Source organism: Neofelis nebulosa, chromosome 5, assembly GCF_028018385.1.
Source record: "Neofelis nebulosa isolate mNeoNeb1 chromosome 5, mNeoNeb1.pri, whole genome shotgun sequence".
In the NCBI taxonomy this organism is placed as follows: Eukaryota; Metazoa; Chordata; class Mammalia; order Carnivora; family Felidae; genus Neofelis; species Neofelis nebulosa.
In genome coordinates this window covers 111686401-111711429 of record NC_080786.1, presented here as the reverse complement: position 1 = coordinate 111711429, position 25029 = coordinate 111686401, and the positions used below count along the sequence as shown (strand labels likewise).

At 39.2% G+C, this 25029-nt stretch overlaps 2 protein-coding genes across 4 annotated transcripts in view; one reads left to right on the top strand and one right to left on the bottom strand.

Moving 5' to 3' along the window:
• The window catches only part of CMSS1 (cms1 ribosomal small subunit homolog), a 383233-nt gene that overhangs the window by 147405 nt on the left and 210799 nt on the right, over positions 1-25029 (top strand). For 2 of the 3 annotated variants that reach the window (XM_058731627.1, XM_058731626.1), the window contains exon 2: positions 5380-5481. The exons of the other annotated variant lie outside the window; for it this stretch is intronic. In XM_058731627.1, the coding sequence (XP_058587610.1) occupies positions 5380-5481 (102 nt within the window). The remainder of the gene's footprint in view (positions 1-5379; positions 5482-25029) is intronic. 3 annotated transcript variants of the gene reach the window in all.
• Positions 1-25029, bottom strand: part of FILIP1L (filamin A interacting protein 1 like) — a 304022-nt gene that overhangs the window by 141500 nt on the left and 137493 nt on the right. The window lies entirely within an intron of this gene.

Here is a 25029-nt window from a genome sequence, read left to right as displayed (position 1 = left end):
ATCAAACTAGGGCAGTTTCAGTGGAATTATTTTTAGCTTTAGCTAGGTGTCTAAATTATTTTTATAATTAGCAAATTATGGTATTACACTGAGGAATTCAGATATTTTCCTCAACTGTTCTTCAGCATTTTGTCTGTTCAAATCCAGGAAAAAAGGTCTTCTCTTGCTGATTGTACCCCAACCCAGAAATTTCCAACTCTTAGAACCTGTTTAAAGAATTCAGGATCTGAAAAAACAATTCAGAATCTGTGTGGATGCTGGCTAGCTTGGTCATTCTGGAACAGAAGCCACTTGGAATGGATCATTTATATTCTCAGTTTATTAGAGTTACAGTGCTAGAAAAGGCTGTGATATGGTTCTTCTAGAAATAGATACATAGCTTTTAAACACATAGAACTATACAGGAAGTGCCCATTTCCTCTTCCCACCCCAGGGTTCCTTATAATGTCTATGTTTACTGGTTTGTTTTCTGTTTACTAATTTTGAGTGAAGAAGAAAGAAACACTTAGGTTTTTTATTAAATTGTGCATTAATATTCCTAAGAGGAAACATAAGAAACTTTCTCATGTATTGAATTAGAAAAAGTTGAGGTGGTTGAGAATGTTAATCTTTACATTTTGAATTGTTTTTCTGCTGGGAAGTGACAAAGAAAATACTATAAAAGTATACCCCAAAATGGGCAATAGAATTGTAAGTAGATTTGGGAATAATCCAGAATAACATTGTATTAATTCAATGTTGTTATTGAATTGGGTGGTCTGTGAAGGCAGATTTTCCAGCAACGGCTGTGTTTCTTGTGCCAGAACTTTTTTTTTTTTTTAACCATTTTGATGGATATTTTAAAGTAATTCGTACTTCCTATTTAAAGTTCAATGTTGTGTATATGGACACATTTGAGATACTAAATAGTATCTTTTTGTATTTTGTTTTCTACCTCTATGTTAAATTATAACTAATCATTTATTTGCTCCTCTTACCTACTTCTACCTCCGACCCTATTTCTAGTTTTTGCTTCTAGATGTATCATGCACAACGAGGTTCTAAGGTGTGAAGTAGTGTTGTTAGTGTGGAGGTTTTGAGAGAGCCATTTGAGGTATAAGTGCTTTTACCTGGCTTTGTCTGAATTGCAATTGTATAAAAATTGTGTCCCAGAAAGGTTGACCTGTCTCTATTTCATGACACCATGGACCATCTTACCTTTGAGTGAGGTCCTAAATCTCCACATTGAAAAGAATAAATCCAACCTGCCTCTTCAAAGAGGACTTTATTAGTATCTTGTAAGGGCTCTCCCCCATTGTCCTGCTCATGGGAGGGTGCTATAAATATCTTTGAAACACTTCTTACTCATCACTTCTACAGGAGGGTACTTTTCACAGATATGAAACTACAGTGATAGCCTTCCTAGGAATTCAGTTAATAATGATCAAGAATTGCCTCAAGCAGCCATCTACATGAGCAATTGGCCAACTTGTTCAGTTATTCCCTTTTATGAGGACTTGTCTTTTTGATGCCCAAATCATCTGCCCATGCTGGAATCAGAAAGCAATAAGGCACACCTCCCACACTGACCTGCTCTCTAGTTAACCATTACCTCCTTTCTCACACAGTCTTCCCCTGAAGTCTTCTTAGAACTCACATTCCATATTTTTGTTGTACTCTTAAGAGAATTATCATGTGACCCTCAGAGGAATAGGAGCTGGCATCTTGGTTTGTAGCAGCCTTAAGCTAAGTAAGCTCTTTATGAGGAATCATCTCACTAACTCTCGGAGTGTACGTATTGGTCTTCATATTTTATAGGTGAAGAAATTGAAGCTCAGAGAGGTGATGTACCTGCCCAACATCACATAACTGACAAGTATTAGAGCCAGGCTTTTTGCCCACATCATCTGATTCCACAGCCCAGATTCTTTCTAGTACCTTATGGCAACCTCAAGAACGAAAAACAGATTTCATGGCAGATGTGCTTTGAGCCAGTATCTCATGTAATCTTTTCATCTACCCTGTGAGGTAGGCATTGTAGTTGTTCTCAGTTTACACACAGACATGTGAAATTAAGTAACCTATTGATGGTGGCCATACATCAGTAAATGGCAGAATCAGAACAGGAACTCACAGGCTACTTGGCTATCAACTTTTCTAAGCCTCAGTTTCCTCAGTGTAGAATGAGAATAATAATGGAACCAATCTGTTAGGATTATTGCAAGGACAAAATGAAATAATCCTTATAAAGTGCTTAGCACAGTGCCTGGCACATCATAAGCCCTCAGTAAATGTTAGCTGTGGTTAGTACAGCATAGCTAAGGCAAAATCACTTTGAATACAAAAAATCCTGCAATTCCACTATTTTATTTGACTCTTACAAAGATTGTGATATATCAATAGTAAATGAAAGGGTATCTTCTCTCACTTAAAACAAAAAGTTAGATCAAGTGCTGGGTAATTTGTCCTTCATCACTAAACTATTACATAAGTAGCTTCAAGGCCCCTTCCAATTCTGTGACTGTACCATTCTAGTGATGGAGAGCTATTTTTTCTATTAAATCTTAACTCAGAACTCAAATCCTCTCTACAGTAATGAAGTGGTATGCTCATACCGAGGACAAAACAGAGCCCATTAGCAAAGCTGAGTGCAGACTTTGATTTTTCAGAGGGTAAATGACAAGGAGTATAAACAGTGAAGCCTTTGGAGTATTTATTTCTCATGGAAAGATAAGATACCTACAGCATTCTTATGATGGAAGACAAAGCCCAGATAATTGATTTTATTAGCAAAGGCATCTAAGAAAATATTTGTTTTGTGCTTGGTGCCGGGGATAATAGAATACAAGTCGTTATTAAACTGGAATTAGTGGCCCAATTTAAGTCAGGAAACCAGTTTGCCAGAATAGTTCCCAGAAATACTTGAAGACTCTAACAAGGTGTATGCCACAGTCAGAAGGTGTGTTGCTTGTGAAAGTATGTGAGAGTTTTTTTTTTTTTAAACAGTGGCTGAAAGTCTGCACATTTTTCTTAATGTTTATTTTAGAGAGAGAGCGTGTGTGCGCACAAGCAGGGGAGGGGCAGAGAAAGCAGGACAGAGGATCTGAAGTGGGCTCCACACTGACCATAGAGAGCCCAGTCAGGGCTCAAACTCACCAACGGAAGATCATGACCTGAGCTGAAGTCGGATGCTTAACCTGCTGAGCCACCCGGGCACCCCTTGAAATTTTTTTGTTTCTGTTATGTTCCCCTGGAGCTCTGTTAGTTGTGTCTGCCTAACTGGTGATCATAAAAATTACATCTTCGAGCACTGATGGTCAAGATCCTCATTAGTGTAGCCTAGAAGGTAATGAACGACATGGAGTTCCCAATTGCCCCGTTCTTCATTCTCAGTTTACAGATTGGACTGTTAATACCTTAAGCAACGCCCTTGCCAGGAAACTGCACCCCTTCTCAACCCTGAACTAAATGCATCTTCTCCCTTTTCTTGTGTATCCTATTGTAGACGTTTAACATAGAGCTTGCTACATTGCCTTATGTTTTGTTTACTTGCCTGACTTCCTGACTAAACTCTGGAATCCTTTACTAGGGCTGCACAGTGCCTAGAATTTCAGAGTTGCTTAGTAAATGTTTATTGACCAAATGATTGACCAATGTAAAGAACATATCTTTAAGCTTCCAGTTTCGAATGGGCCCTGACTATCAATAATAGTTTCATTCATCCCTCCTTGCCTCTGCCTCCTAAACCATCATTCTAAACCTTTTGCGCTGTTCCCATTCCCACAGGCCTCTTGGCCTTCACAAATTAGCATCCTTTGTTCCGCCCCTCCCTAAACCACCTCCTTCAAAACCTCTCCCCTCTTTAAACATTTTCCTCTCTTCCTGTCTTAAAAGGATCTGTGCTCATCTGAATTTTAGATCATAGGCATCTTCTGTGGAATCTTGCCGTATCAGATACCTCCTTCCCCTTGTGTGTCTTTAGTTTCTTTTTCATACCAATTTTTTTTTTCTGTAACTTCATAACATGTCCAAACATCCCATTTTCTAATAAAATCTTTACTTTCATGACTTTCCCCACTAATTGCCAGTTTCTCTCCCTAGTTCACATTGCCTGAATTCATACTGTTAGTCTTTTTTTTTTTTTTAAGTTTATTTATTTTGAGAGAGATAGTGCGAGTGGGGGAGGGGCAGAGAGAGAGAGAGAGAGGAGACAGAATCCTAGGCAGGCTCCTTGCTGCTAGCACAGAGCCCCACGTGAAGCTCATACCCATGACACCGTGAGATCATAATCTGAGTCGAAACCAAGAATCAAACGCTTAACCAACTGGGCCCCCCAGGGATCCCATACTGTTAGTCTTTCAACTTCCTGTCCCCTATTTGTACTTCAGCGTCTGCCCTCGCCATTGGTTTCCTAATTAACAATTTTAGGGACTTCTTGGTTTTCATGTTCCTGGCCATGGATTTAAGAATTCCTTCTTTTTCCCAGCTATCCAGGCTAGAAATCTTGGTGCCATTTTCCAGTCCCCACTCCCTTCCTAACATACTGCCCTACGTAAGAATAAAAATACTTATGTTTATATTTGTAAGTTTATTTTTACACGGTATACAAAAGATGCTGTATAAAGCAGCAGAGTGATTTGAAAACATTCATCAGGGCATTCTGATTTGGCAGTTTGATGTTGGTACAAGCAAAAGGCCAAGCCAGTGAGAAAATATGGAAAATAGTAAATAGTAGTGAATGAACCACAAGTATTGTATGCAGCAGCCTATTCTTAAAAGGTCTGATTTCCACACATTCTAAGCACTAATAAAAGTATCTAGTTGAAGAAAGACCAACCAAATCAAGACTTGGAGCCAGAATGTTCTGGTTTTTCACAAATGGTTATGACAGTTTTTTTGAAATGCTAACACAAAATTTACTATTTACGTATGTATACAGGATTCTAATTATGTTTCTGTGTGGTAATATCAGAAGTCTTTAAAGGAACAAAGCAGTGTTTTTAATCACTTCTTCAGTACTGTATATAATTGGGATTTTCCCCCTTCTGGGACCTTCTGTGAGCATCTGCAGAGTGGTTCCACCCTAAGTCTGGAAGTTAAGCTGCTATAGTCAGTCTTCCTTTATAAAACTGAGACATCTGCCCCCTTGATCTGGTTTGCCCCAACTCTGTGAATTTGGCTTTTTTTTTAAAAATAGAATAAAGAATGTTTAATTTGAATTTAAGGAATAGTAAGAGAAGGGGAAAGTAATCAGGTACCCAAAGTCCATTTTACTTACCCCTACTTGAGCAGAGCCATGAAGATTAGAACTAGGGCTTGTCATTGACCATGAAGAAGTGGTATGTTACGGAGGCCCATCAGGAAAAGTGCTGACATAGGACTTGATCCTACCTTTCACAGAACTTACAGAGGAAGGACATGTTTGGGAACCAAGAAGAATTGTGCCACGCTGTATGTACCACACAGTAGGAGGAGTCCCAGGAGATAAGTGGCGAACAATGAGTAAGCTTAGCATTTCAGAAAATACTTGAAGTGAAGGTTGATTCAAATCTCAGTGTTCATGCAGGGCAGAAAGAGAGCTGGGGGCAGAGTGGGTATAGTGAGGAATAGAGGCATGAACCAGCAAAGCCTGTTTGGAGACCTGCAGAACAGAATGTGGGTCTAGAGCTTGAGGTTGTAGTGAGAATTGTGATGTTATAAAGGAGGCAGAGAAGGGATGGGGAAGACATCAGTATGAACTAGAGAGAGAGCCATACTGGGATTCATCTAGCTTCCTAAGAGGTTTTTACTTTATGCTTAAGGTAGTGGGAAGCCATCAGATGTTTCTAAACAAGTCTTTTTTTAGCTGAAAGGTGGGGATAATGAGCTTGGATTACTGAGTTTTTATGATGAGTCATAATGTTTTAAAAAATATTATCATATAGGGGCATCTGGGTGGCTTAGTCAGTTGAGCGTCCCAACTATTGATCTCAGCTCAGGTCTTGATCTCAGGGTCATGAGTTCAAGCCCCACGTTGGTCTCCATGCTGGGCATGAAGCCTACTTTAAATACACACGCGCACACACACACACACACAATTGTATAAATATTCAAGCAGTTTGCATTTGCCTCAAACTTTAAATATTCTAAGTTCTGTATAAATATAAAAAGAATGAAGAAGAATTAGTTTATTTCGTTCTTATCTGGTTCTAATTCATTCTATGGGTTGCATCAGTTCTCTGGATTTACTGAATCTTGGTTTTCCAGGTTTTTTGTTTTTTTTGTTTTTTGTTTTTTTTTTTTTTTTTTTGCGGACTGACAAGTTGAATTTAGTAATCCATAGACCAAAATGCTACATCCCATAAAGAGATCTTGGAAAAATTAGAAACAAAATTAGTTGTAATAAAGACACTTTATTTTTAATAGACTCCAAAGATAGAGCAATAGAGGGTCTCCAATGAATTATCAAAGCAGCTTCCAGAGGATATGGGATAATTGTGTAGAGAACAATTAATGGAAAGGATTGTACTAATGTAATTTTTTTTAGAATTACCCAGCAATGTGATTATGAGCATGGGACCCTGGCTGAGACCCCAAGCTCATTTACTATGGTAGGAATAAGGTAAGAGGTGCAAAGGAACGGCATGGAGGGTACAACAAGTCTGTGCCTCTTGCAGAAAGAATGTTGGGATTATCCCTAGTTCTTTCATCTTTCATTTTTTCCTGCCTCCCTCCTTCTTTTATACACTAATTTCTTAAAGTGTGCACAGCATCGATGGGCTGCCCCACAGCCTGGGCTAAATTCAACTTCGGAAAAATAGTGATAACTCAGCCTGCTAGGTACCAAGGCAAGCAGTTCTTTTCTCCAAACAAAATCATTGAGATTTTCTGTGTGTTTTTCTAGCTAGATAGTCACTTTTGCACACCTCGTTTTAGTTATTCCTCTCAGTAATGCTATGGAGGTAGGTTTTAGGATCCCCATTTTACAGATTGAGGAAACTAAGGCTCGGAGAAGTTAAGTGCCAGGACCTAGATGATGATGATGATGATGATGATGATGATGATGATGATGATAATAATAATAATAATAATAATGTAAATTCAAAGACTATAACTCCAAGCCCAGCCCTCTCTCCACAGCTGCTCCTCAGTAATGCAGCCCAGGTATTTGAGATATTTGGACACCTGTGGATGTGGCATTTCTGGTAAGGAATATAAAAGCCCTGTGGCTACCCCAAGTTACAGTGTGAAATGAGACTGCCTCCCACTCCTCCCATCTCCTGCAGATCTTTCCCAGATCATTCTTGGGCCCTTTCCTCTATCCCTCTCTGTTTCAATCATTTTGCCTGCTTCCTAATCACTAGCGTGCCCTCAGAGGTGGAGGAGTTAAGGAACTGGAATGGGGGAGGGGAGGATCACTTTCACATTTAGGGCTATTGTTCATGCTTCCTTTTGGATGATGTAGTCGTTTCTGTTTCTTATTTTATGTTTGCTTACTGTCTGAATCCATGTCAATTTATGTGCCCTTGGCTCTGAACCACGTTTATATATTTTTGTGTTGTTAATATTTTTAATTGGTGTTTTTAAAGTAGATGTACTCTGCGTGTTTGGCAGACCAACAAAGTGGAATGTAAAAAGAGTTGGTTTTTTTAAGTAACCATATAAGGTGAAAAGTCCCTTTTTGTGTGGGTGCATGTGTGTGTCTGCAGATTGCAGGTTTTATCAGGCACGATATTCGTTAATATTTATTGTAACAGTTTACAGTGTGGCCCCTTGAGTCCCTCTGGATTATGCACAGCCCGAATGAGGTAACCTTGGAAAATGCAATAAATCTGAAGTTGAAACCACTTTAATGGGAAGTTGCTTGAAAGTTGTAAAGTTAAATTGCCTCCTTCAGGATGAGGGGAGGTAGTGTGGAGAATGCCCCAGGGGACCTGGATTTGCTTCTTGCTGGTCTTGTCCCCTATGTTGGAATGCTGGGTTTGGGGTTGGATTACTTTGTTTTTTTTAAAAAACCTCTTACTGTTCTTTTGCCCCAGTACCCCATGGTGTGGTAGGCCCATGGCAGCATTAATATGTGACCTTTGATCTTCTCTCTTATGCATATGGGGCAACTCTTACCCTATATATGCATACTCAGGTGCCCAGAAGTAGAATTTTATTAGTCATAGAATCTTAACTTTGCAAGGAGACTGGGTTATCACCCAGTTCTTTTTTGCCAGGCCCTGTGTGAACCCCTCCGATTATATGCAGCTGAAAACTGGCCAGCATATCTTTTGCTCTACATTTTAGAATGTTCTTCATCACATTGTATTGAAATGTAGTTCCCGAGAGCCTACACCACTGGTCCTGGTGCCTGTTTTTAAAGCTACATAGAATAAATATTCTTCTTCCATGATATTTGAAGATGTTTGAAGACAATGACAGTGATCTTGCCATGTCCCCTATTTAGGTATTAAACATCTTTAGATCTATCAGACTATTTTCTTATGTCCTAATTCATTTGTCTATTTGTAGGGTACAAACTTTGTGTATATGAGACACAGCTAGAGACTAGGGAAGCATTGAAAACAAAGTTGGCTGTGATCCCTGCATTTGGGGAATTTCTGGTGTAATTAATAACAGAATGATAAGGGCTATAGAGAGGCACCGAATCAGCCTTGGTGGTTGGGGATTGAGGGTGTCAAGGGAAGGTTTCTGGAGGACACACCATATAATCAAAGTCCAGAAGAGTACTGTGAGCCACCCCAGGGAGCAGGATAAATGAAGGAAGGAGGGTATTCTAGGTAGAAGGACAAGCCTGTTGGAAAGGCTGAAGGTGAGAGAGTACATGGGGAGTTCAGGGAAGTGAGAGTGGTTCTGCCTGGGTGAGATACTGTATGGGGATCTTTATCCCTACTCACCAGCAGAAGTACTAGAGCAGAAAGCAGGACTGACAGGTGGTGGGGTGGGGAGATGAGGTCAGACATTACAAGAAAGTAGAGAATGATAGATAGTCCTGATTAGGAATGGTATTTATTGTTCTCTTGATTACACAATAACTATGGGAAACATAGCAAGTTCTGTATGAGATCATACAGGTTTGGAAATACTTTGCATATTATGTTTTGTTGTTAGGGAAAGGATGTATTCAGTCCTTAATTAGGGTTAGACAGACATGGTTCATTCAGTAACAAGGCCATCTCCCCAACAATGTATTTGGAGAAACAAGAGGAAGAAAGTGATAATACAGTTTTAACATTTTTATAACTGTGAGAATATTTGGGTTACTTCCATACATGGAACAACAGCAGTGATAATAATAATAGTAAACACTTCTACAGCACACTGGAACTGGCCCTGCTATACTAACAAATTTAACGCCCACATGAAGCAAATACCTGTATTGTCCCCAGATAGAGAGCTTAAATAACTTACCATAGGTCAGAAAGCTAAGTGGCAAAGCTTGTATTTGATTCTAGGCCCTAAGAATATGTAAGGAAAGATTTAGGTTATAGATAAAAGAAATTTACTGAGCCTGCAAAATTAGAGATCTTTACAAATGGCTCCTGCCTACTGTTGATGGTCACAACCACATACTCACTGGTGTGGTCATGATCAGTGAAAAAGCAGATATTCACCAATCCACGTTTCATGCCTTACCCACAGGCATCACTGTTTAGAAGAGATCCCACTCCTGATGGCTTTCAGGAGTTGGCCTGAGTTTTACTAGCAGTTGTGGCTGCCTGCAGCTTCGGTTGATCTCCCTGCCTCCTGCCGCTGTCATGGAGAGTTTAGCCTGCCTAAAGAGGATAGGAAAACTAGGGTAACAAGGCAAGGTTTGAAATATCCTTACTTCTAGGGAAACAGAATTGCCTAGCAGTGTTACCAAGCCAGGCCAGTTATTGCTGGCAGCCATGAATGTATGGTTGCCCCAGCTTTCAAGCATGTGTGATTTTTCTCTAGGGTTGATTGATTACGTTTTAAGGGTGTACAGGCAAGTGCTTCCTAGGGACAGAAGGGGTAAAGATAGCTCAGAGAGGTTGAAGTAGTGATCCATGGAGTGATGACCCTGTGCTGCCAAATAGGAAAAGAAGTGAAAGTAGGAGTGCATTGATGCATAAGGATGTAACAGAGGAATAAAGAGTTTAGGGTCTCTGTGGGTCCAAGGAGAAATGAGGTGGGACAGTTGTATGAAAGCATTGGAAAGGTAGCAAAGAATGTTGAGCAAGTGGGAATTTTAATTTTTTTTCAAAGGAATATGCTTAGCACTCCTTTCCTTGGTCAGTGTTCTCTGAATATGCATCAGTGTGTTTGTGACTTAATTGAAATGTGTGATAACGAAAACTTTAAACCTAGGTAAAACCAAGCAGGTGAAGCCAATCTCTTCATTACACATGATTTTATAATCTTCAGATAATCTTCAAATAATCTTCAGTATTTGAACATGGTGATTATTCTGTTGCATGACTAAATGAAACCAGAGATCATAGACTAGTTCTGTGATGCAAATTCACACGTAGATTTATATGCCCAGTAGGAGGTACCATCTAAGAGTTATACACAATTCTCAGTCCTCTAACTCATTACAATTCAGTTAGATTTTATATTTACCCATTACTGTGTATCTTCATTAATAATCCTATCTTTTGCTGGATTACAAGTTCCTTGAGAATAGAGGCAGTGTCTGTGTCTATCTCTAAGTTTCCCTTACAGTGTATAGCCCTATATGAGGTATATGGAGCTCATAGATCTAGGGGATGTTTTGTTGGCTCAACACTTCAAGAAGATCAAGGACAATCCACTTATGTTACAGATGAGGCAATCAGAGGACCTGACAGTAAAGTGATCTGCTAAGGATTCGGGCTAGTTTAGTGAGGAAACCTGAGCCACACCCATATTCCTACCTCTGTTCTTTGTACCATATCTTGTCTATGCAGCTCACTGAGTCAGGATTTTGGCAGTGATCTTCTGTATGTGTGTCAGGCCCCAAAAGGAAGTGTTCCCTAAACTAATGCTCCCCAACCTGTGTTTCCTGATATGACTCAGAGAAAATGGTGATATTTGTTTAGGACAATCAGGTAAACAGAAGATCATTTTAGAGGGCAGTTGAAGCAAAGAGTCCCTGAGAATAGTAGCCCCAGGCATTGCCAGGCTGCCTAGGGGATTATATCTTCATATACCATTCATCCACTGCATTTCCAACAACAACTAGAAAACACTTCCCTAAGTTAGCATTAAGTCAGTCCGTAGTGCGCAGACACAATAACTTCCCTGGCTGAAGACCTTGTGTATGAACATTGCTCTTCAAACAAAAAAGAAACGTGACCTTCTTTATTGTATTTATTGGAGTACTTAATACATTTATAAAAATCTAGATCTGTAAATTATGATAAATTATAAATTTATAAAATTGCTTTGTAACTAAATGTATTTTCTAGTAATTACCTTGCAAGATTACTCTGGTCCAAGAGAATATATTTTCTCAGCAGATTTAAATCCTCCTAGTCAAACATGTCACTTAGTCCCCAGTGTGAGATAAAGGATATGAACTTAATAAATTGTGAAACAACAAATACATTAGTCAGGTGTGTTTCTTTTGACACTAAGAGTTCATGACCTTCTTTCTTGTGTTCTTAATATATATGGGAGTTGTGTAATTTTTGATCAAGGATGAAAGGTTGGAATAAGTTTTTGTCAGTGCAGACTGTCATATTTAACTGTATTGCTCTGTCAGGTGCTGTGGCATGTGTTCCTGCCAGCACTGTGTTTCCTGTGGAAATAGCACCATGGTCTCTCAAGGTCATGGTTGATTTTCCAGACGTTTAGAGTTGAGATAAATAATTAAGTTGTAACTCTGAGTTTCTCCCAGGTATTTGTCTGGATTTTGTTTGTATTTTAACAGAGAAATTGATATTTATAGAGATAACTCTCACAATATCTCTTAAAACAGATAAAGAATCACAGTTTATAGGTAAAATAAGTCCTCAGAGAAATTGTTTCTTCATTTGGGAATAGGTTGGGAAGACACCTAAGCAGACTGCATAGGTTGGGAGGTTGAAAGGACGAACGGGGAGCTGAAATGGTAGACTCTGGAGAGATCTCCCACAGTGAAGTAGACTCCCCCTACCACCAGTTCTTCCTTTCTGTGCCTCCCATCCCACACAGCCTGAAAATCTGATGATACAGATTTTTGAAGCTTCAAAATGCCATTTCAATGTGGTGGCATCTAAAATATAGTTATGGAGGGCAGGGCATTGAGTAACAGTAATAATAGTAGCATCATTTATCAAATGTTTATAAAGTTAGTAGTGATCAGGAAGCCCAGTCTGTCAGATTTCAGCACTAGGCTGCATGGTTACTCTTCCTGATAGAGGGCTGGATCAGTTACTGAGGGTCACTGGAGGTAGAGAAGAGGGCAAAGAGAGGGATACAATGAACCTGGAATAGTTGTTTCTGATCTTAAGTGTAGGATAGCACAGGAAGAGGACAGCAGGAAGTAAAATGAGGAACAGTTTTTTTAAATAAACACGGGTATGGGTTACTACCCCCTCCCCTGTCATGACTAGGGTGTGAGTCCAGTGGTGTGTTTGAGCTGGTCCTTACTGTCTCATGATTGTTAAATTTTCAAAAACTTTGAACTATTTATGTTACACGCAGTCATTATTAAAAATTAAATTCTTGTAATTGCTATTAAATAAACAAGTTCTTGAAAACAAAGATAACAAGTGTTCAGAACTCATCACTTCCTAATTATTTTAGTACATTGTGCTCTTGAGGTTATTTATGTCTGTTCTCTTCCCAGCTCCATGTTGAGTTATGTCATTTTGGTAGCTTGAAATTAGCCATCATGGGAATATTTTGCATCTTGGAAATCAGATGCTCTATCAGGATTTTTTTTTCTCAGCCAGTTGTTAACCATTTACTAGTACACCACTGAAAATTCTGATTATGTGCCAACCAGTGGGACATACAAATGTGGTTTTTATCTTAGTAGAACTCAGTCTGTCGTTTCTATGTTATAAATCTTCATCCTACTCTTTGCTGCCTACCTGGACTGAGGTTAAGACAAATCAAAGACCTAATGAATTTGCAAATTTCCTCCCCTCTGTCTCCATTGCATATATGCCTACTAGCAATTAAACCTATCATTTCAGCAAATTGTGATAGTTTACGTTTCTATTCATCTTTAAATCCCCAGTGCATACTGTACATTCAGTCCTTTATCAATTATTAATAAATTATGTGGTATGCCCTTCCCATAGAATCCACACATATCAAACATCAGCTGTAGTACCTTGACAAACTTCTGCACCTCTCCTTAAATATAGGAAACAAGTTACCAGGTTTTTTTGCAAAGCGAAGTTTTGCTCCCCCCTCATTCCTTTACTTCTTTACCTTCTCCATTTTCTTACTCTCTTTTCCCTTCCTCTTCTTCTCAGTCTAAGTCCTGAATCTTTCCAGATAACTGTGATTTTGTTGTTGTTGCTGTTATATAAAATTTTAGGGCATGAAACTAGATATAATTGAGTCTAGCAGATTTCTGTTTCTCCTGAATGATTGTTATGCAGGGCCCATCAAAAAAATTGGAGATTTAGAATTGTCCTAATAAATGTAGTGTGTTATATTTGAAAAACTATTTGGAGGGGCTCCTGGGTGGCTCAGTCAGTTAAGTGTCCAGCTCTTGATTTTGGTTCAGGTCATGATCTCATGGTTTATGGGATCAGGCCCCATGACACTATCAGTGCAGAGCCCGCTTGGGATTCTCTCTCTCCCTCACCCTCTGCCCCTCACCTGTGCACATGCTCGCTCTCTCTCAAAATAAATAAACTTTAAAAAAAAAAAAGGGAAAAACTATTTGGAGAGTGGGATCTCTGTTAAGTTAAATGGACCACCTGTACTAGATGTGACCAAAGAGAATGAATTCGGTGGAGCATGCTATAGTTGGATGACACAGCAGCTTACTAGAACTGAATTAACTCAGGCTGCAAGAGCTCTGGGCTGCCTTGAATGAGAGCCCTGAATAGAAGTTACATGGAATATGCCTGACTGAACTTCGGTACTACCCCAGATGCTGCACAGGGAGGGCTTTAGATGGCTGCTAGGTGCCCATTGCATTCTCTTTTGGTTCCCTTTTGAGTAGGAAAAATTGATGAGGAAGGAGGGATGGGACAAGAACAGACCAAAAAAAGGAAGGATAAAGTTCTTAGACTTTCTTCACACCCCCAGAAAGACTGAAAAGCTTGCATTAGATTTGGCTATGAATACAAGCTCAGGACTCTTGGAGTATGTTCTTGGCTTTTCCCATTACCTCTGACTTTGAGCAAATCAGCTCACTTCTCTGCCTGTAAAATAATATTCCCTCTGACATGAATACTTACCTCATGAGGTTATCTAGAGGATAATGTTAGTAATAATGTCTTAATGTTTACATCATTCCTTTCACAGAGAGCTCAAAGCATTCTATATACACTGAGATTGAAACTTCTTATGAGAAATGAATATAAGTATTTATTTTTTTGGAAATAAACTTAGGTCATAAGAGCTTAGATTTAACACATTGCAGGAGGACATGTGGTACACAGTGATCCACTGGGTCGAATGAATTTTTATTCTAAGAGTCCCAACTTTCCTCCTTGTTTTATGAATTGAGGAAATACAGTGAGCCCATATACATGGATGGGACATCCTACATATGTCATTAGAGTGGTCTCTCATGACACATCGGGAGCTTGAATAATAGTCAGAACATCTCTGATCACATTCTTTTGGACCTTGATTATAGCATAAAGACACCTGGGAAATCTTAGCGCTGAACTACAGAACCCCACTGAAGAATTCCAGAGATAGAAAATGTAAATATGGGAGTGTTTTCTCTGTTAATTTCAGCTCGATTCAACCAATATTTCTTGATTGCCTATCATATATATGATTTTGAGGGATGTGATGAAAGAGGCATAGCGTGCACAGAAATCTAAACTGACATTAACAAAACAAGGGAAATGAAATTTACAAATAGATACATGTGACATTACTGGAGAAAGTTAGAAAAGTACTACAGGATTTTAAGTGTTTAAAGAGGGGAAAGATTACATCTAGCTGAGTAATCATAAGCATTTATTACCCATGTGCCAAGCAGTCTCCTGTTCATTGGAGAGACCCTAATCCCTGCTCTGGAGATCTGGTAGAAAAGACATGTACAAATAGGTAGTTTTAGCATATCCTAGTCAATGCAGTAATCAAAGGTACTTAGCCCTGCATGGAAATTTAGAAAGGCTTCTTGGAAAGCAAGACTTCTCATAAAGTCTTAAAAATTGAAATGAACATGGGAAGGTAATTACAAGCTGGAAAATTAGCATGTCCAAAGACCCTCAGTGTTTAGTTTGTTTGTTTTCCAATAGGAAATGACAAACTATAGAAAGTTTGGTATTACTATAGCCTAAAGTTTAATTGGGCTAGTAGTGAGAAGTAAGTCTTAAGATAGGACTTGTCCTGCATGGGTCATTAATAAATACTGTTTGGGGGGGGGGGGGGGCGGATAACCAATGAATGAATATGTTGGATTTAAGTCCCTGTGGGCCATCCAAGTAAATATGTCAGGCATTGGGAGAGAATCTGGGCTGGAAATACAGATTAGGAAGTCACCCCATATCAATGGTGTATAAAATCCAGAACAAATGAGATCATATAAGTAAAATGAACAAAGCAAAGTACCAAGGGTAAAACCTTGAGGAATACAAACATTCAAGGGGCAAACAAAAGAAGAGAAACCCATGAGGGAGTCTGAAAAGGAAAAGTCAGAGAAATAAGAAAAAATAGAAGAGAAATTTGATACATGTTCATCAGGTAGGGCATTTCAGGATATGGAAATTAAGTATGTATAAATTGTCTCAGTGAAGTAGAATATGATGTCATCTGCTGAGAAGGATGTGGTATCAGTTGGGGTTTTGAGCTTGTTGACAGTTTGAAAACATTACTGAAGTAAGAGCAAGCTAAGCAAGGATGAGTAAGAAATTGAGCAGAATTGATGGCCTACTTGAGATTAAGGGTTCAAATTTATAGTGACACCAATGCGAAAGCTGATTTTCTCCATCTATGCTCAACAACTATGTCATAGACATATAGAAAGTGTGGGGCGCCTGGGTGGCTCAGTCGGTTAAGCGTCTGACTTCGGCTCAGGTCATGATCTCGCGGTCCGTGAGTTCGAGCCCCGCGTCGGGCTCTGTGCTGACAGCTCGGAGCCTGGGGCCTGTTTCAGATTCTGTATCTCCCTCTCTCTGACCCTCCCCCATTCATGCTCTGTCTCTCTCTGTCTCAAAAATAAAAAAAAAAAAAACAAAGGTTAAAAAAAAAAAAAAAAAGAAATATAGAAAGTGTATTTTGAATGGATCCTGTTGATCCTGTAATGAGGTTTTTGGAACAAGGGAAACAAAAGGTCAGAGGTCCAACGTATATGAAGATACAAAGATATTAGTGAGAAAGTGGTCTGGTGATGAGCCATTACTGTCCCAGCTGGATATAGCAGTGAGGCTAAGAAAGAAGTCCAGAAACTATGGTTTTCCTGAGATTGAAGAGCAAAGGTGGTGAGAACAAAAGAATGAGAGAACTGGAAAGGTCAGTGATTGTGGTCATCTTCAGATATTACATGGGAAGCAATTCCACTTGATAATCAGTTCCAGGACATGACCTTGGATGTGGGTTATCCTGGCTGTGAAGAAGGTAAGGAATTTGTTGGATTGTTTAGATGGATGGTAATGTCACCCATTATGGTGAGAGAACAAGGGAGACGTTAAAGGTAATAGCCAGGTGCTCTAGTCTTGAGTAAATATTGTAAAGGGACCAGGAGATTGGTAAGAGGACATCAGTGTGATATAAACTTCAACAAACAAGAGGCTGTTACACCAGGGGCATTAGGGAGTAATGTTCAGAAACATCTAGTGGAAGACATAACAACTTTTTGAGTGTCTGCTATTTGTTAAGCTTTGTTTTAAATGTTTGGGGGATGCTTGGGTAGCTCAGTTGCTTGAGGATCCAACTCTTGATTTCAGCTCAGGTCATGATCCCAGGGTCATGGGATCAAGCCCCACACTTGGCTCCATGCTAAGCATGCAGCCTGCTTAGATTGTCTCTGTTTCCCTAGCCCCCTCTCCCCCACTCACATTCTCTCTAATAATAATAATAATAATAATAATAATAATAATAATGATAAATGTTTGGTTGGACTATAAGAATTTGCTGATATTTGAGCATTTTGACCTATAAAAATGGCAATTTCATGTTGTTCAGCATCATACTTTATACATATTAACTCATTTTTTCTCACAGCTACCTTCTGAAGTAAATTGCCACTTAGCAGCTAAAGAAGCAGAAGCATAGAAATAAGTAACTTGCCCACCGTCATCTCCTAAGTAGTAGAGCCCAGTTTCAGACTTGGTAGTATCACTCCAGAGGCTGCAATCTCTCTAAGTAGGGAATACCTACCCTACCCCCACAACCCTTTACGCCTTGCAGTGTATAAGGTGTGTGACACTGACCTCCTCTTGCTTATATAATAAACTGAGGTAAATGCCATAAAGGAGATGAACATGGTTCCCTAGTTATTTCTGAAGTCTCATACATACATGCTTTGTGCTTCCCCACCCCTTTCTCTGTGTGTTTCCCTTTACTCCCAAATTTCCTTGTGGCAGAACACTTTCCCCACCTCCTTGCCTAATTGAAACCTAGCATGTCCCTGGTTTCCTTGTAGGAGTTTACTAGTGGACAAGCAGGGGAAGGAATTCTAGACATTGCACGTACAGGGTAACAGGAGTTTGGAAAAGAGCAAGGAACACAGTTCATTCAGAAAACGACAAGACATTCTGTATGTGGGACATGAATCAGAATGGTAGAAGTCAAGTTTCCAAGAAAGAGTGATAGAAGGAAAGTCTGAAGCTGGGGTGAGTCTTAGAGGACTTTTTAGCACTTTAAAAAACTTAAACATCCTCTATGCTATAGTTGAAAGCGTAGAAAGATATGCTGAAAGATTTTAAGCATGAACAGATTACAGATAAATGTCAGCAAGGATGCAATTAAAAGGGGAAAAGATTAGAGGCACAAAGATGAGTTAGAAAGCTGTTGTGGTCATCCATGTGAAGGAATGTATGCTTAGCAGTGGTCCTAGCCATGTGACTGAGGAGGAGGGGGTGTATTCACAGGATATTTAACAGCAGGCATTGGCAGGTTTTGGTGTCTAAGAGAGTGGATTACTGGAACCAATAACTCAGATCACCACACAAGAAAAGAAAGTTGATTTGGAAGGGGAGATGAGGAGTCTTCTTTTTCTATATGTTGAATATGTCTGTAGAATTTAGGTAGAAATATAGGTCTTGGATTCAGGAACCAGGCCTCATAGGAGATACAGATGAAAATATGTTGGCATCGCTTGGTGTATCTGAACCTCACTTCTAAAATTGCCACTTCCCCCGTCAGTGTCTGTCCTATAGCCACTCCTAATCTAAGTTACTATGAGAGTGTGAGAACGGAGATCTCGGTGGGCTATAGCTTTGAGCCAGGTTCTTGAGCAGGGCCATACTCTGTGGAGTAATAGGAAGATCTGGGGTAGGTCTCAGGTACTCCCTGACTCTCCAGCTGCTGAGAGCAGCCCTCTGCCTGCAATACCACTCCCATTAAAGGGAGCAGAGTAGCTTTCTAGCGTGAATGAATGAATGAACGAATGATCACATTGGGTCCTTTGCATTCAGATCATCCTAAAAAGCCACCTGCACAGTCTTCTGGTGGGTCTTGTATAGGTAGAATTACATAGCCCTAGCTCCTCGCCTAGTACATGTAGCCTAAGTGAAAAACGTGCATTAGGCACATAATTAGCACACTGACAGGGAGTATATTCAACAAATGGGTAAAGTGGTTAAGTATCAATAATGAAGTCTGGCTAAACAGTAAGTGAATCAGTACAAATATTATTAATGAGAGGATCTGGTTCTGATAGGAAAAGGATAATAATATTGCAGAGACAAAAAGGTATAGACAAATATGCAAAGTATAGAAAAAGATGTCATTCAAACAAATCTTTTCCTGGGCTTAATAAATTTGATAAGGAGTAGGAGGAAAACCAGTCTTTGCCTTCCCTTATGTTGAAATAAACTTGACCCAATGGAGTACTCTAGTCCTCTTCATTTGCTGAACTTTACTTAGATTCCAGGGATTTGCATGTGGAAAACTAATGCCATGGTAGGATTACCAGACTGTAAATTCATCAAGAAGTCTGATGATATCATAAACCGTGAGAAGCCAGTGTCCAGCAGCAGCATCGGAAACCTCCCAGTTTGATTTAGCACTGGTAATCCATTTTATTCCTTTCCATTAGTTATTACAATAATAACAGATTGGCGACACAGTCCCATTTTCTACCTCTACTGCTGTCTACTTCTGGGCACAGCTGCTCCCAGTCATTCTTTCCAGTGTAAATAATGGTTCATGTTTCCACAGGCTGTCGCGAGATCTTTCTATGCTTGTGAAATAAGCCCATGTCACCACCGTTTTGGGGAAGATTGAAGGTACCAGTAAAGCCAGGGAACTGCATAAGAAAGCCAGAGTTACAACCCCCTCCCTAAGATGTTTTTTTGCTCTTGAAGACATTTAGATTGACTGGGTGTTAATGATGTGAATTTCCATGAGTGTGGGGCAAGAAAATTCTATCACTTGCATCTGTCTAATGCAGGCCTTTTACTTTAGAACTTTTTCTTTCATGTTAGATGTAAATAATGAACTCCTTTGTTGTGAGAGGGTATGTTACAGGCAGTAAACACTTCAGCAAAGAGCATCTTTTGATCTTCACAGCTATGGCAATAAAAGCCAAGAGCCAGAAACAGGCCAGAGAATTTGGAGCAGAAACCACTAAGAGCTTTCCTTTTATCTAGTCACAAAATTAGGTGCAGAACTATAAGAGTAATGGATGGAATGACAATTTTTAAGAAAGATGAAGGGCAAAATGAGGCTACCTGGATGAAAAAAAAGCTGAAATTTAGATTTCAAGATCTGTTTTAGAACTCAGTGAATTTGGTGAGAAATTAGGAACATTATGTACTCATGGCATAAAGGAAATAAATGAAAATATTTCTCTGTCTCTTTTCCTGTGATCTCTATAAGGAATTAGTGGATGTGTTAAAAACTCTTAAATACTGGTTTGAGAATTCATTTTTAATAAGAGGTCAGTAAGTAAACACTGATTTTTTTGTGTGTCTATGCAAAGTAACACATTTCAAAAGCTGGTTTGTTTTAATACCTTAATTCTATAAATCCCATCTCAATACGAGTGTTAATTGAGTCTCTTTCCAAATATTGAACTATATACTCATATGAAACTAATCTAAAATATACGGGTCTAAATACATACGCAAATTATTTTTTTATTTTTTGCCTATTTTGACTTTTTATTTTTTTTAATTTTATTTATTTGAGTATAGTTGACTCACAATGTTAGATTAGTTTCAGGTGTTACTTGGTTTTTTATTTTGGTTTGGGAGTGGGTATTTGAAAGGGGGAGAGCAAAGGGGAAGAGAGAGAGATTGAGGGAGAATCCCAAACAGACCCCATGCTCAGCACAGAACGTGACACAGGGTTTCATCCTACAACTGTGAGATCATGACCTGAGCTGAAATCAAGAGTTGGACATTTAACTGACTCAGCTACCCAGGTGCTCCTCAGGTGTTATTTTGACATTTTTAATTGTATTGCCAGATTTTATTGGTAGACATTTAATGTCTGCTTAATTATATGGAACATACCAATATCTCTGTCCCCAGTCTTATAGAATTCATCCTCACATCCTGTAGGTAAGTAGTAGACTGAAAGCAAATCCTCCCCACCCCCATCATGGTTAGGAGGATAACGGACACACTACACACTTGATGAGAGAGAAATGTATTTGCATGTAAACAGTGGTTTAGGTAGCAGTGAGCAAGGTAGAAATTTTGGATGTAGGCATCCTGTCAAATGTTCGGTACCTCTTTTCCTAGGCCTAGTATTTGGGGTCTGGGTGAGGGGGGTGGGACAGATTTGGTCTAAAGTTTAGCTGTCCTTGATTGATAATGTATAATTCATAAGTAACTTGTAAAAAACCCTACATAGCTTACAATTGTATTTTATCCCAGTTTTTTGCAGTCTTCAGTTCCAAATAGCTAGCTGGATTGTTCTGTGATAAAAGGAAATCTGAAACTATGTACCATATTCCTTCCAAGCTTAAGACCAAGAAGGTTCTCTGAATTTTCAGAGACAGATTGCTCTATTTTAATGGTCTTTTAATTTGAAAGTTAAACTCAATCCTTCTAATTGCTTGTAGGTATTGGACAATATGAATATTTCCATTGGATAATATGGAGAGGACAATTTATCATTGAAAGACTTGTCATTTTTATCTTAGCTGAATTGGGTGCCAGTATATACAGTTTGTACTTTCAAGCACAGGTTGATTTATTATGATGTGGACCTGCAGTTTTTAGTGGGCTTCATAAAGCTGATATTTCTTTGTAATTTTAGTAAAGCTTTTTTTTTTTAAACCTTGTTGACTTTAAGTCTGTCAAGTCAAACAAGTTAGAAAGCAAGAATAGGGGCACCTGGGTGGCTCAGTCAGTTCAGTCTGACTCTTGATTCTGGCTCAAGTCATGATCTCATAGTTCGTGTGATCGAGCCCCACGTCAGGCTCTGTGCTGACAAGGCGGAGCCTGCTTGAGATTCTGTCTCTGTCCCTCTGTCTCTGCCCACCCTCACTTGTATGTGCACTCTCTCTCTCAATATAAATAAACTTTAAAAGAGAGAAAGCAAGAATTAAAACGCAATTAGGAAGAAAGAGCTTATAGTTTTAGGACATGTAATTAAAATTCATTCATTATATTAAACTGAAGATTATAATTTAGCCCTCAGGAGGCAAGAAGAAAATGAGTACATGAAGCAAGCTTCAAAGAGATAGATAATGAACATTTCAGTGTTCTCTTTCCCACCTCTGGGCATGGACTCTGGTGTCTGCCATACCTGGGTCTACCACTTCCTACGTCTAGAAACATGAGTGTGTTGTTTAACCTTTTCGAAAGGGAATCCTCAATGGTTTCTTAAGACAAGCTCATGAGATAAGAACAACAATCAGTAGTTGCAATCAGTAATATTGACTGTCTGCTAACGTTCCAGGGACTGTGCTGAGCATCTTATTACATGATCTCAGTTAAGCCAGTGAAGCACTTTCTACCTAGCAGGCTTTCAACTTCCACCTGCTTCTGCTTTTCCCCATCCCAACTTTACCAGATTCCTTAGGTGAAAGGGATTTCTCTTATTTGTTCACGTATTCACTTATCCGTTTGTGCATCTATTCAACAAATACATAATGAATTCCTTCTAGTTCCAGGAACCATTCTAAGTGCTGGAGATACAGCAGTGAGTGACCAAGAGAAACAAAGTCCCTTCTGTTGTACATTCTAGTCAGGAGACTAATAAGGGACAGGCAAATAAATAAATACAATATTTCATATAGTAATGAGTGCTATTAAAAAATAAACTAGAACAAGCAGTTAGAAAGTGACCCCAGTACTAGGGGACCTGGAGGAAGAGAGAGTTCTATTTTAGGTAGAATAGTCTGGGGAGAGAAGCATTTCAACAATCCTGAGTATATTTGTGTCATTTCATACCAAATACTCAGTGGATTATAGAAAGAAAGTTTAAAAAAAAAAATCAACAATATACATTTTTGCCTATGTTCTCTGGGTAGCAAGCAAACAGTAATACAGTGTCTTACTTTAAAAAAACTTCTTTTTTGGGGCGCCTGGGTGGCTCAGTCGGTTGAGCGGCCGACTTCAGCTCAGGTCATGATCTCGCGGTCCGTGAGGACTGTGAGTTCGAGCCCCGCGTCGGGCTCTGTGCTGACAGCTCAGAGCCTGGAGCCTGTTTCAGATTCTGTGTCTCCCTCTCTCTGACCCTCCCCTGTTCATGCTCTGTCTCTCTCTGTCTCAAAAATAAATAAATGTTAAAAAATAAAATAAAATAAACTTCTTTTTTAATGTTTATTTTACTTTTGAGAGAGAGAGAGGCAAGAGTGCAAATGGGAGAGGGTCAGAGAGAGAAGGAGATCCAAAATCCAAAGCAGGCTCCAGGCTCTAAGCTGTCAGCACAGAGCCTGACATGGGGCTCGAACTCACGGACCACGAGATCATGACCTGAACTGAAGCTGGACACTTAACCGACTGAGCCACCCAGGTGCCCCTACAATGTCTTACTTTTAATGGATATAAAGCACTTAGAGAGTAGAGCATAGTAAGGCGTTATAAGTGTGTGGTACTATTGGTCTATTTGAAGAGAGGAAAAAGATACAGTGACCTACATATGCTACACATTCCTGCTTATAACTAAACAACAGTTATACAGAAATCATGCATACAGGATAGAATTGGATGATAATATGGTGATGCCTTTTTATTGAGCGTTGTGGGTAAATTATCAAGCTATGTCTGAAACAAACATATTGACACCATGAACTTAGGAACAGTAACTCCACAAGGGAACTGCAGCCAGATTGCTAGATTGCTAGGTCTAGGCTTTACTCTAAAAATTAACAGTCTAAGCCCAGTGGTTTTCTTTTAACACTTTAAAGATATTACTTCATATTTCTGGCTTGCACAGCTTGTGGCAAAAAGTCTGCTACAATTCTTTATTCTTCTTTATGTAATGAGTCTTTTCTTTTCCTAGCTGTCTTCAAGATTTCCTCTTTATTTTTAGTTTTCAACAGTTTGAATATGACATGATTTTATTGTTGTTTATCCTACTTACGATTCTCTGGGTTTCTTGGACCTGTGGTTTGAAGTCTTTAATTGTTTTTTGGAAAAATTGTGACCATTGTCCTTTCAAACATTTCTTCTGTCTTGTTCTCTTCTGCTCAGAAGCTTTCTCTGGTTTCCAACCATTTCAATCTTTCTCGTGAGAACCTGGTGGGAACTCTGAGAAGTGGGTTTGAACACCCTTGTAATTGAGGCTCCCAAGAGTCCTGGATTCTTGCTCCAACCTGTAATTGTCGTTTAGCAATATCTTAAATATATAGCAGAATTCTTGGCTGCTTGTAGTGCCTGATGTCTCTTGCTGTGTGTTCTGCCACAGGTGAGCCAGTCCACAGGTTCTAAATTTCCTTAGAGGATCCTGTTCTTTCTTAGACTTCAGGCTATTTACCCTGTGACCTCAGCTCTCTGGGCTCAAGGAGTGTTATGTTTTATATTTTGTTCAGCTTTTTCCTCTTTTTAGGGTGTTACATTCTTTTCTGCTTTCTATATGCTAGGTGGAATCAGAATTCCAGTCCAATGGTTTTTAAATGGTTCTACTCTGTGCTCTTCAGGAGTTCCACAAACATATGATTCAAATTTTATTTTATGAATATTTTACCTGTCTAGGAATTTTAATAAATCACTAAAATGACTTACATACCAAAGTCATCACATTGGAGAGTTACCAACTTAAATAACTATGTTGTTCTGTTAGTTTATTTTGTTGGGGTTTTTTTAGACCTCATGAAGTCTGCCACTACGTCACATTATCTTTAAACTTTAATACCAGCATAAACTTGAATAGGAAGGGTGTGGCTCTGCATACCCAAATGCAGCCCTGTGTGTGTCCACACATGTAAAATTGCAAAAACAGGGGTCACTCTTTGCAACCACAAATACACAGCAGTCAGTTAAATGTCAGTGTCTTCACAGCACACCAGTTACTTGTGTAGTAACAAGTGAAGGGCTACTATGCTGCATCATGACATCAAAATATTAGCACATATTGTTCTTTTCTGGATTTATACTTATGTAAATATAAGCAGTTTTCTCATATTTGTAATAATTCTACTTTGAGACAAAAAGTGTTGCTATATCTGTTTCAAGCCTTTTGATTGATTAGGTTGGCTTTTTAAAGAAAGCTTTAATTTTTTTATGGGACACGTGGGTGGCTTAGTTGGTTAAACGTCTGGCTTCGGCTCAGGTCATGATCTCATGGTTCATGAGTTCGAGCCCTGTGTCAGGCTCTGTGCTGACAGCTCAGAGCCTGGAGCCTGCTTAGGATTCTGTGTCTTCCTCT